The sequence below is a fragment of the Botrytis cinerea genome, chromosome 9 (assembly GCF_000143535.2).
Source record: "Botrytis cinerea B05.10 chromosome 9, complete sequence".
In the NCBI taxonomy this organism is placed as follows: Eukaryota; Fungi; Ascomycota; class Leotiomycetes; order Helotiales; family Sclerotiniaceae; genus Botrytis; species Botrytis cinerea.
In genome coordinates, this window is record NC_037318.1 from 2,140,788 (window position 1) to 2,153,365 (window position 12,578).

Sequence of the window (12,578 nt, forward strand, 5' to 3'; positions counted from 1 at the left end):
CCCATCATCTATCATCCACTTCATTCGAGCACGTACAGCACACCCATCCACACCCACCACCACCTTCAAATTTGAATTTCAGGGATGCAGAAACTTCCGGGCTGGATACCGGTGCACGCTACTTTGCTCATTGAAAGGTCCCTTGCCCGTCTCGTTTCCTTCGAGCAGCGTAGGGATTGTGAATGGCCGATGCGCCACGATGCCTGCAAGTGCTTTTCAATAGATCCCATCACTAAAAGCTTACCTAGAGCCGAGTAAAAGATTGGGGACTGAGTTAATGAACGCGCGAACTTTTGGAGGTTGTCCCTTGGGATTGTCCCTTGGGATTGTCCCTTGAGATTGTCCCTCACCAAAGTGGTTGATGACCATTACCCATAAATAATTTTGAGTTTTCGATATTATCTCAATTTCAATCATTTCATTTAATTGGATGGGAGCATACTATCGAATTCGACATCGCCGTGGATTCCTTTGGAACCATTTTTTCCAATCTCATCGTCTGTGCAATTTTGGGAAAAAGTTTAATGGAGGAATATATGGAACGCGACTAACCCATCTTCACCAGTTATATGCTAGCATGCGATTGAATCGAATCGGCATGCACAGATACTTTCATGGACGACCCATTCCACTGCCCACGGCGCCAGCACTTGATTGGCCCATCTCTCCAACAATTCCTATGTCCATCACACCACAGATTAGCCACTCTCCACTCTGCACTGCACTCTCCCCTCTCCCCTCTCCACCCTCCCTCTCCCACTTATTATTGCAAGTCTTACACAAAGTTCACAAATCCCCCCCCACCGTTCCTTCCCGCATACAATAGTTTGCAGTACAAGACATTGCGGCCCACTTTTCCGCACCCAGGGGACCCTTCGACCAACCACTTTGGCTACAACGGAACTACTGGCTGCACTGCACACTTTCCCGACCGAGCACATTTTTCTGACTTTACTCGATGCATCCGTCTTGACTTCACCTCATACAACCACAACCCCAGCCTCCCCCGGTGTCCCATCTTTTTTTCTACTTTCTAACTTGTCGCTTGTGTCTACGGAAGCATCTGTGTGCAAGTGTGTATCTCCTCCTTACCCAAAGAAGTCTACATACAGATACATCGAATCGTACATCGCAGCCCAGTGCCAGATTGCCAGTGCCAGTCCCAGCATCCGCACAGGACCGTACCGAACAAATTGTTTAATTGTTTAATTCGCCTGTGCTTTCTTGAATCAATCTATCCTCTTTTCACCCATCCCGCATTCACGCTGCCTGCATTCACGCTGCAGCGATTTTGCCTGATCAATCTATTAATTCCCCCGTCTTCTTCTTACAGTTACTTTCACAAGAAGTCTCCTTCTCAGGAACGAAGCACAAGAAATAGGTCCAGAGTCCAGACGCTCCAACCGGTACTATTGCCATTGCTATTACCACGACGACGACGACGACGACCACCACCACCACCACCACCACGGCAACCACCACCGCCGCCACGCCCACGCCCACCACTGCGACTGTATTATTGCTACTGCGGCACGAAACATCAACGCGCAAGAGCCCCCTCCTCCAAAAACAGGTACGTACCCAAAAGAAAAAGCAACCAGGCACCACTTGCAATTCCGCATCCAAGCACCACCCCCAACTTCCGCAACCGTCAACCCGTATGTACCGCGTGCTGTATCATAACCGTACCGTACCATACCACCATCCCCCATCTTAACCTGGAACATTCTCCCAAGACTCGCCCCCTTCACGCACAGTTTTGGTCGAATCAGATTCCGCGATGCTCTGGAAAGTGATCGAATCGAGTAAATAATTTCGCTGGACGGTACTAATTGCGATCCTTTTATCAGTTACCATTTTACCATTCCAGTCCCGTTGCCCATCTAACAACCAATACCATCCACGCTTACATCATCCACCACATTTGCCTTTAAGGAGTACTCCTCGATCCATCACCGTTGCATTTCCATTTACAATCATATTACATACAATTACATCCACCCGCATCAGGTAAATTCATTCCTCGATTCATTCAATCAATCCAATCCAGTCCCATCCAGATCAATTCCATCCTGTCCAAGCCACCCACCCATTCGCCCTCTCTCCCTCTTTACCGCTTTTCTCGGTGCTCGGCAACCAAGAAAAACAAGGCGCGCGGACGGCCTTTGCTCTTCCAGTTAAATTTCAGCCCATCTTTTTTTTCTTTCGTAGGCTGAGATAATAAACTCGGCTCAACCCAAAAATTCCCACCATTCTTAATCAAGTCTTCGTTAACCAGGTTTCTGCGACAAAGCAGGACAACAGCCTCTCCACCACTTCCCCATAAGCAGTAAGGTCGTCGGCAACCACCTCAAAACAGTCATTCTCGTCATACCTTACCTCAATTAAGTTATCTTATAATAAATCTTATCAAAATGGCCGACATCACGGATCAACACGACCAAAATTCCCCAACAGCTCTCGATGAACATGCTGTCGGCAATGGAAACCCAATTGCTGGATCCGATGCTCGTGGTATTAAACGCGCAAGACCTGCCACCGCCGATGACGACGATGACGATGATGATAAACCCGGTCGCGAAAGAAGAAAAATCGAGATCAAATTCATTACAGATAAATCGCGTCGCCACATCACCTTCTCGAAAAGAAAGGCCGGTATCATGAAGAAGGTCAGTTCTCACTCGTTATTTCTGTCAACAATGATACGCGTCAATGCAATACGACGCGCCTATCGTGTGCGAAATGGTAGCTGACTATATATGATTGCATTTTAGGCATACGAATTGTCAGTCTTGACTGGGACTCAAGTTTTGCTCTTAGTCGTGTCCGAGACTGGTCTTGTATACACTTTCACAACACCAAAGTTACAACCTTTGGTCACAAAGGCGGAAGGAAAGAATTTGATTCAGGTATGCAAATGATTCAGCCTCACTCGGCTTAACAAGGACACGATGCTAACACCTATATTAGGCTTGCTTGAATGCGCCCGAGCCTTCTGGGAATGGTGAGAACGGAGTTGATGAGAACACTGTCGAATCACCCGAGGAGCCAACTCCACAACATTTACCTCCACAACAACAAGGTCGTCCTGGAATGCCTCAACAGGCACCACAAATGCATCAAGGTTATGGCGTTGGCGTACAAGGGCTATCGCAGGAACAGCAACAAGCTATTGCTTATCAAAATTATATGGCTCATCAACAACGAGGAGGTTATATGCCTCCACAAGCTGGCATGCCACAACCGCAGACACATCAATCATAATACAATCGCGAAGTCCCAGTACACGAGACGGGTCAAATAAGTCTTTGAAACTTTGATACCCGGCACATAATGCAAGAGTGTTCTGCACCAATCGTGTCTTGCGGGGTTCGATTCTCTAATGTTGTTTCCGAAGGTGTTAAGGTGTCTTTTTTTTTTTTTCTTTCTATTATATGGGGGCTCTCTTTCATTTGGTCTGCACAGACGTATTTTCCACATCACCAAAACAGACACAATTTGCGATAATGAGATTAATAAACCTTGCCACCATTTGGAATTCTGAATATGGTAAAAGGGAAGGGGGCGTGCAAGGCGGTTGGTTGGTGCGGGGGCTTTGGCAGGCAAGGTGGGCGGCCAATGTTTGGTTCTGCGAATTCCTCCTTTTTCTTCTGTTTCTCTCGTCTGAACGGTTGGGTTTTTGCATGGTGATGCATGCATGGTGACGGTGATGGTGGATGATGCATTGAAAGATAACATAGTTCATTCATGATGGGATGATATCAAAAGGATGGTTCGTGGGAAGTGGGTGCAGGTAATCAGGCAAATTTCTAGCTCGAGGTCAGGTCGTTGTAGCAGCTCTCTCTTGTACAGTAAAATCATTTGGGGATGAGAACTAAATGAAATAATTGGTCTGTTCAGAAAGTTTCTAAAGTGCGCAGTGATTTTCCTGACGATTTTGCAAGAGGGACTTTATCGGAATGAAAGAATGTTAAGTATGAAATAGATGAGATGAATTTGCTTCTGATGAACCTGGTAGTGTTCCGTTTTCTTGTGCATATCTGATAGATATATTTTGCTTTTGCTTTTGCTATACCTTGATGTCGCATGTTCGACCTGGTCTAGCTTTACTTCGTTTTGCCTTCGGCTTGCAGTTGCAGGTGCAGATCCGTTAGCCGTTAGGAGTTGATATGATATCGGATTTGATGGGTTATATGTGTATATGTATATATATATGTGTATATACATTATCTTGCGAACGTAGATAGGATTGGGGATATACTTTTGGAGGGAGAGGAAGCGAGGAGAGGGGGGTTGTTTGTTTATTGGGTTACTTGGATGGATGGATGGATGGATGGATGGATGGATGGATGGATGGATGGATGGATGGATGGATGGATGGATGGATGGATGGATGGATGGATAGGTATGGGTATGGGTATAGGTATAGGTATAATGGAGAGAGAGAGAGAGAGAGAGCTTAGCTTGAATGATGGGGGAGAGTATGAAAGGAAAGGAAAGGAAAGGAAAGGGGGGAGGAGGAGAGGGAAGAGGGAAGAGGGAAGAGGGAAGAGGGAAGAGGGAAGAGGGAAGAGGGAAGAGGGAAGAGGGAAGAGGGAAGGGCTTCTTCTGCATTCTTATATCCGATCTTTTATCCCTGTATTCATAATATATGTATGTATACCTAGGTATCTATTCATGGATTTCAGCAGTGCTGAGTTGGTGCGTGGGTGGTAAAGAAGAAGAAGAAGAAGAAGAAGAAGAAGATTATCCCATCTCACATTCATATTCATATTTATATTTATATTTATATTCATATTTATATTTGAAGTCCATGATATATCATGTTAAACTATGTAATAATTAACTACTCTCTCCCCGCTCCCTTCTGTATTGCTTCACACTACCACTCCACTCCCCAATCTCTCTTTTGCTCCTTCTGCCTATACCTATTCCTCATTCCTCATTCCTTATTCCTTATTCCTTATTCCTTGTGCCTCAGCAAACTTCAATATCAATGCCAGCGCTCCCATATATATACCTAGCATGCTTGTAATTCCTCCAAACGCCATCGGTCCATTCTTTCATTCGTTCTACTGTAATAGAAAGAGAAAATAACGAGAAGGGCAAGGGGGGAAAAAAAAAGGTAAAAGAAGAGCCAGACAAGAGTAGAAAGGAAAAGTATCATAGAAATAAACAACCAATCAATGTACAATAACGACCAACACCCAATCTTTCATATTCATCAACTCATCCCTAATAGGCTAGGTAGGAAACCTTCAATTTTCAAATTTAAAAAAACAAGACTAGAAAAATAAAAAAGCAGTATTCATATATAAGGTATATGTATCCCTAACTACCCGTTCCAGTTTCCGAAGGACCAGCGTCCGACCCACCTACCCCCGCGATTCCCAGTCCCGTACCCGCACCCCCATCACCACTAGAAGGAGGACCAGAACCTTTGTCATTCCACCCATCTCTATCTCTCCACCATTTCATCTTCCACCACCCACCTGTCGCATCTTGACTTTCTGATCTCATAGATCGACGTTTCCTCGGTGTAGGACGAGCTGTAAAGCCCGGGAAGCCCGTTGAACGTCTTCTTCTTCTACGAGAAGAAGATACCTGCCGCTGAAGAAGTGAGGTATTTTCATCTGGAATAGGTGAGTCCATTCCCGCTTCCTCATCATAATTCGAGGGTCTAGGGAATGTCGATGCAGAATTTGGTCTCTTTGCTTTTGGTCTTGTAGGTGTCGATTTTGCATCATCATCTTCTAATTCACCCCAAATCTCATCTACTTCTGAAAGACGAACTGCTTTTCTCACATGTCTTGTTGCTCCAATAATCGTATCGAGTTTAGTGGTTGGAGTCATGGGTTCGTCGCTTAGGAGAGCTTGATGTTCAGATGTGATGGCGGCTTCTTCATCTGCGTTACAGGACTCTGAAGAGTCGTTGTCAGTATCTTCGACCAGGCCGAGCCCGGGGGCAAGCGCACTTTGAGCTACAGCTGGTTGAGTCTGTTCTTCGTTGAGACGCCAAGAGAGAGCTAGGACGCCGGATAGTAGAATGGCTGTCCCGAGAGCAATCAGCCCTGCATGTAGGGCGGATAGTCTGTCAGTCTGTTTGAAATATATGAGGCCATCGAGAATGGCTATGATGTTATAGATGCAAAATACCAGTGGATATAGTACACTGGTGGATACTAATTTGAGACCGCGATGCAGGAAGTATAGCTGCGTGAGAGCCAGGAAGATGAGACCGAAGAGAATAGCCCATGATTGCCATCGATCAAATTGGTTGTGTCGATCAATAATTGTTCGGACCAACAGTTCGACTGCTGATTTGGCTACCAATAAAGAGTGGGCTGACAATACTCCACTAATACATCCATATGCCAATCCTCTAAGGAGTCGGATTCGAGGACTTGCAGAGATTCTTGGAACTCTCCCCAGAAACCAAGCAAGAGTGACTATTCCTGCAACCAATAAAGTCTGCATTATCATCCAAATAACAAAGGTTCGTCGCCCGAGAAGTAATAGTAGTTGATCCAGCGTATGAGCAGGCTCAGGAATAGCCCCAAATATAGCAATCAGGATCGCACCTGTCGAAACCAATAATGTCCCCCCCAAAGACCATTTTGTAAATGGTTCGCCCAGTATCAAAGTTGCGCAAATAGAATTGAAGACCAGACCCGAAGCTTGTAAAGTCGACAATACAGGTAAAGGTAAAGTTGTTATTTGGATCGTACTGCCCACAAGATTCGATATGATAAACATGCCCATACCCAACTGCCATCTCCTCCTTCTATACGGCGGTCTTCGAACATGATGTGCCCCTTTCTCGTCTTCTAGAATATGTGATTTGCGTTGGAGGGTTAAACCGAGACTTTGGACACTCGTGGATATGAGTCCTACTAATATCCCAATCTGCCAATACGTAAAAATGGTAGTTAGATAGCTGTGCAACGAATATTTGAACTATTTCCAGGACGAGAGACTTTGACTTACAGCCACACTTCCCCCAGGCGATAAGTCGCCGAGCTGTCCCATTACGATGTATTGCAAAGCTTCATTTGGTGCGGTAAAGTACCGTCCTCTGTTCGAGAAAGAGATTATATGGTGTAATAATTAAGTCTGAGAGAAACTCGTTGCGTAAGGTGATTGTTTCAACACGCGGTCAACATTAAGTCATATGCGATGTCCACCAGATCTCGGGCGTATGTATAACAATCGCAAGTTCGATATCCTGAGTCGCGATGCAAATTACTCCAAGAATCGCTCTCAATGAATCACAACAAATAGAATTCTGCAAATATGACAGTGCGAACAACGAGTTTCAGATGAAAGAGAAAGAATTTTGGCATGAATTATTCATTTCCCACGAGTCAAGGAACATTCCTCACCGTTCAAACAAATATACCTCGAGAATACGTACACGCCACAGTATCACATGATCATTAATCGGGACGTCGCTTCCCTTATCGCTTCTGGACCTTGGAGCTATCCCAGGTTGTTAATCCCCAACCTTGTTGTTGCTATTGAAGCTCCAACGTTTCCAACGAATATCAACCTCTCTACATCTCTCGATTCCACACAATCTTCCCCAGTACTTTCACATTTATCGATCGCCCATCATGTCGCACGCTCTTTCGGACGACCAGGTAAGTAGAGCTAATTCCAACAATCACTCCAGCCTCAAAATCCTATGCTAATGTTATATTTAGGTGTCGCAGGTACAGCTCCCCATCCTCTCCCCAAGGCTTCCTCTCCCCAGAACCGGCATTAACGCAATGTGAAAATAGGAGTTGAAGAAGATGACGGCATTCATCAAACAAGAAGCCATGGAAAAGGGTCGCGAAATCGAACTCAAGGCAAATGATACGTCTCCACCAACAACCCATTTTCCACCTGCCTCCCCCCTAACATACCCAAACAGGAATTCGCCATTGAAAAATCCAAGCTCGTCCGCCAGGAAACGTCCTCCATCGACACGCAATATGAGAAGAAATTCAAGACCGCCCGTATGTCCCAACAAATCACTCAATCGACCGTCGCAAATAAGACTCGTCTCAAGGTTCTATCTGCTCGTCAGGAACTCCTCGATGGGATCTTCGAACAGGCGCAGGGAAAACTCAAGGAAGCTACGAATGATAAGGGTAAATATACGGAGATCTTGAAGAATCTTTTGTTGGAGGGAATGTATGCTTTGGACGAGGGGAAATTGCAGGTTAGAGGGAGAAAACAGGATTATGACCTCATCAAGAAGGCAATTGAGGAGGCGCAGAAGGTGTACAAGGAGAAGATGAAGAAGGACGTGACGGTGAGCATAGATGAGAAGAATCCTTTGCCGGAAGAATCGTAGGTTTCTCGAGTTTTAAGTGGGATAAAGTGGGAAGCTAACATTTGGATAGTGCTGGTGGTTTGTCTATTGTTGGTGGAGGAGGAAAGATTGATATCAACAATACTTTTGAGGAGCGTCTGAAGTTGCTCCAGGATAACGCATTACCCTCTGTTCGAACCACATTATTTGGTCCTAACGTCAACCGGAAATTCTACGATTAGTTGTTTGGTGGATGAGCGTCGTGTTTTGAGAGTCTCAAGGATGGAAGGAGGTATGAAGGAGCTTTGCACATTCCAATTATACAATATTGCAGGTTTTGTCGGTAGAGCGTGTATGATACATGAACATCAATATCATTAAATTGCATACAGAATGCTTGGTCTTGAAATACACAGATCAATAGGACCTACTTTAGGTGTTACTCCCACATCTTGAGCGCAGCGCCAATCTATTTTGCCTGCTTCACAAAATTAGACATGCCCTTTTGCATCCCCTCCAGAGATTCTCCCCGTTCATAATATCTTTTCGTCTCTTCATAAAACATGTTCTTTGGTTTCCGCCTAGTCCTCACCGTATGTTCTATTCTCCTCTCCACTAAATTTAATATCCCACTTGTTTCCACCTTTGAGATGTGAGCGGCACCCGAAGCCATGATGCCGAAATTAGCAAATCGATCCGTCAACTCATCCACGTCTTTATTAAACTGTATCTCTGTATCTTCATCTGTTAGGTCTAGATCTTCGGCTCGTCCGTCGTCGATCCCAATGTCTAGGAGGAGAACTAGGGCCGAGAGTTCGGGATAATCGGTAGTACGAGTTATCTGAAAGGGGGGATCGTTGAGACGCTGGATGATGGAGGGGATGGAGAGGGATTTTCGGGGCGGTGAGAGGGATACGGGAAGAGAGGAAAAGAAGAATGTTAGGGCTAGGCGCCGACGGAGTTCGTGGAGCTTGGAGGAGCGAGTGGGGGGGATGGAATTTACTATGCCGAGACGGAGAGAGGCGAGTTCGACGGCGTTGAAGAGGGTGGCGCAGATTATTTGGGACTATTGGGGGGCGGGAAGTTGGTTTATGTTTAGGACTGGAGTTTGAGGGCTGGAGGGCTGGAGAGGAGAACTTACGGATTCTTCCCATACATCTGGATCGATCCAAAGACATAGATTGTGCAGTGTTGTCTGTACCTGCGATAAGAGATCTACTCTTTCTAATAAGACTGGATCTATGCCCAGTCTCAAAAGTATGCATATAACTTCCAGTCTAGTTTCCTGTTGGAGATACTTGGCTATTAGATTTAAGAGACCGATTAAAGCCCGGACTTTCGACCAAGGATGATCTGAATATGCATCTGATATGTCTAGACGTGGCTTTACTTTTTCAGATAGAGTGACTGCCGTATTCGTAGCACCAACAGATTTGAACATCTTCCTAATGATCACAGGAGTAACCAGTCGATGAACCTGTTTCCGTGATATAGCCAAAACGGTAGAATAGGCATTTCGAAGATCAGTCTGTTCTTCCCAACAGAAGTCATCTAGAATCCATTGAATGATCTCATCGGGCAATTTCTTTCGATACGCAATCATATTCTCCGCGAACCCCGATACAAATGTTTGATGTCTGATCTGAGGCTCAGCGAGATCATTCTTCCAACTTTTCGGCAATGAAGATGTTGGGAATGGTCTCCTCTTAATCGTAGGAGTTTCTCCAGTTTCGAAAAAGTACCATCGACTGCCAACATTTCCAGCTTCTGTTCTCCTGACAGCCTTTAGGACTTTCTGAATGTCCTTTCCGCCGCCATCTTCTTTCTCCTCGTTTAATTTTCGTAGAATGCCGCCATGAATATCATCGTTGAATGCGGTAGGTTCATCATCTCCCATCTCCGTATCTTCCTGGGCTATTTCTTCCAACCTTTTTTCTTTTTCCTCGAGCGCTCTATCGGCCACCGCAGTTCCCATGAGATGTTTCAGATCGAATTTATATTGTGTTGTTTTAAGAGCCATGGGAGAGCGCTTGGCACTTGAGATTGGGCCATTTCTAAATCTGGAGGCCCTGGGAGATACCGGAGCTAGCGCGGAAGATGTCGCAATTGGCGCTGTGCGATTTGTCTTGAAGATCACGTCAAGATCTTCCAAAGAACTATCAGAATCGCCTTCGTCGTCTGAGCATGGAACAACGCCATTCGAGATATTAGAAGAGGATTGCGGAATGGTTATCGGTGGTGTTGATAACGAGGAGGTAGATTGTGGAGAAGATGGCGAAGAAGATGATTGTGGAGAAGACATAGATTCCATAGCAGCACTTGAGACTAAGCCTGTTGGCCGAGGGGTTGTGGAAAGTGAAGATCCGGATATTATCTGATCATTGTTGCGCGAAGTTGTGGATAGAGGGGTAGATGACGATGTGGAAGCCTGTTGTGTCGGCTTGAAAAATTGGCGGATGTTTCCATTAGATTTACCCTTGGTTGAAGACATGACTTAACTAGCATGCTCTAGTATTATAGCAGATATGGATACACACACGTCGTGCTTTATTCAACTCATGACCAATCTCCTTGTCAGCGGTGCAGGCCGTTCTTTCAGATTTCGACAAGTTGAAAGTCGCGTCTGCGTCGCGTCACTGATAATGCTTGCAGACACGAACATCACGGGATGACGATTTTTGAACGCTCTTCCATTTTGGTTGTTTCTATTTTGGGTATTAGGTAAGCGCTGGGGGCGGCATTTACGTTGCGATCGACAGCCATCCAATTTAGATGAAACTTTTTTACGACTACTTGCACTTAAATTCTACTTGTGATTACATGCTGGACGACAAGAGGACGGTTTGTAGAGATCTTCATTAAAAGGTTGGGTTTTTGAGATTTATTTGATGAGTATGTGTCAATCTCGAGAGTGCAGTACCGTTCTGCATACTCCACGAGTCCACCATCAACAACAGATCGACTGCCATGTCTCCATGGTTTAGATCCGTCCCCTGCTCCACCACGGATCTAACAAGTCCCTGCGCTTCCGTTTTACTTCCAATTTGATGCAGATGTCAAACGTCCATATGTACAACTTTTCGATGGTCCGGATCGGATGTTAGCCATCCTGCCAAGAGGGAGTCTAAGCTTCGCGTTGGATTTGTGAGGAACAATCTTCTTATGCATGCTAATTTTATCTGGACGGAGCAGCAACTACCTTCGCCTCCAAGGTGCTTGAGAAATGAAATGAGAGAGTTTTGCAGAGGGCGTTGATCGTTGTGGATGTCGGTTGACGACACACACTACCCCTCTCTTAAGATTAAAAAGATTAAAAAGATTAATTAACGATCCCTTGGCCGTACATCTTTCTGTATCATGCATATTGTGCTTTCTTCACCATCCACACGATGCATGCATGCATCTCGCTCTGTCTAAACCCCGAGTGGTACCTGCCTAGTATCGATAGCTGGTTTCGGATGGCTATATATAAAAAGGGATGAGTGAGGTGAGGTGGGTGATCAGTGTAAATGCAAGGCTTTATCCAGTCGGCTAGGAGAGAGGAGAGAGGAGAGAGGAGAGAGGAAAGAGAGATCTACGGAGTACGGAGTTATGCTGAAAGGTCCAGCCACCAATAATGAAATAAATTGTTTGGTGTTGTGTTGTGTTTGGTTGATGGAGCAGATGGATCAAATGGCCCCTCGGTCGGGTGCAAATTATATATATCTTTTCCCATTTCTTCTTGATGCAAACAGCAAAGTGCACCCACCTCACTTGCGTGCGTACACAATGGCAATGACAATGACAATGAGAATGAGACGTCTCCCACTGCTCACGGTCAGATATGATATCCGAGGCCCTTTCTCCGAATCTCCTTTCTTCCTGCAAGAATTTACACCCTTTGTTCGGCCGAGTTTTCCAATCGACTCCAGCCCCAGCCATTTTATGAAATGTTTACGAGGGACATGCTGAGATAGACTGGTAAATTATTATCTAAGTGATACTGGTGTACCTACCATACGCCTACATATGTCAATTTCTACTTTTTCTCTTGGTCTTCGTATCTATCCAATTTTTCGCATCCAAAAGAAATATCAAGTCGGGCAATCGAAACTCCGCATCTAATCTTGTAACACACTCATCCAAAATACCTACCCATCTAGATAAAAGCTTCCTGGATATCGACATGCAGTGATACATCGAAAAGTCCCCTCGCTCCCCTCCCACAATGTCATGACAAAGCTCAGCACAGTAACAAGGTCAGATCCGACATGGACAGCATGGACAATTCCTCCTTTCG

At 45.3% G+C, this 12,578-nt stretch overlaps 4 protein-coding genes across 6 annotated transcripts; 2 read left to right on the top strand and 2 right to left on the bottom strand.

Annotated features, from left to right (window-relative positions):
- Positions 1-457: 457 nt before the first annotated feature.
- On the top strand, positions 458-4,009 carry Bcmcm1. 3 transcript variants are annotated; one of them, XM_024695273.1, is made up of 5 exons: positions 458-1,573; positions 1,851-2,010; positions 2,294-2,669; positions 2,775-2,909; positions 2,971-4,009. In XM_024695273.1, exons 3-5 carry the CDS (start codon positions 2,415-2,417, stop codon positions 3,262-3,264), a joined length of 684 nt encoding a protein of 227 aa, XP_024551067.1. In that variant the 5' UTR covers positions 458-1,573; positions 1,851-2,010; positions 2,294-2,414; the 3' UTR covers positions 3,265-4,009. The 3 variants fall into 3 exon arrangements, with proteins under 3 accessions (XP_024551067.1, XP_024551068.1, XP_024551069.1); XM_024695275.1 differs by having other exon boundaries at positions 458-1,073; positions 1,334-1,573; positions 1,851-2,669; XM_024695274.1 differs by having other exon boundaries at positions 459-1,073; positions 1,334-2,010.
- A 796-nt stretch (positions 4,010-4,805) lies between these two features.
- BCIN_09g06150 (hypothetical protein) lies at positions 4,806-7,352 on the bottom strand. The gene is made up of 2 exons (XM_024695276.1): positions 6,988-7,352; positions 4,806-6,906 (listed from the first exon to the last, which is right to left on the bottom strand). Exons 1-2 carry the CDS (start codon positions 7,027-7,029, stop codon positions 5,332-5,334), a joined length of 1,617 nt encoding a protein of 538 aa, XP_024551070.1. The 5' UTR covers positions 7,030-7,352; the 3' UTR covers positions 4,806-5,331.
- Positions 7,353-7,468: 116 nt separating this feature from the next.
- Positions 7,469-8,686, top strand: Bcvma4. Its single transcript, XM_024695277.1, has 5 exons — positions 7,469-7,640; positions 7,704-7,712; positions 7,782-7,857; positions 7,914-8,337; positions 8,391-8,686. Exons 1-5 carry the CDS (start codon positions 7,614-7,616, stop codon positions 8,539-8,541), a joined length of 687 nt encoding a protein of 228 aa, XP_024551071.1. The 5' UTR covers positions 7,469-7,613; the 3' UTR covers positions 8,542-8,686.
- Positions 8,687-8,736: 50 nt separating this feature from the next.
- On the bottom strand, positions 8,737-10,962 carry BCIN_09g06170 (hypothetical protein). The gene is made up of 2 exons (XM_024695278.1): positions 9,441-10,962; positions 8,737-9,365 (listed from the first exon to the last, which is right to left on the bottom strand). The coding sequence occupies exons 1-2, from the start codon at positions 10,788-10,790 to the stop codon at positions 8,769-8,771; spliced, it is 1,947 nt and encodes a 648-aa protein (XP_024551072.1). The 5' UTR covers positions 10,791-10,962; the 3' UTR covers positions 8,737-8,768.
- Positions 10,963-12,578: the final 1,616 nt, after the last annotated feature.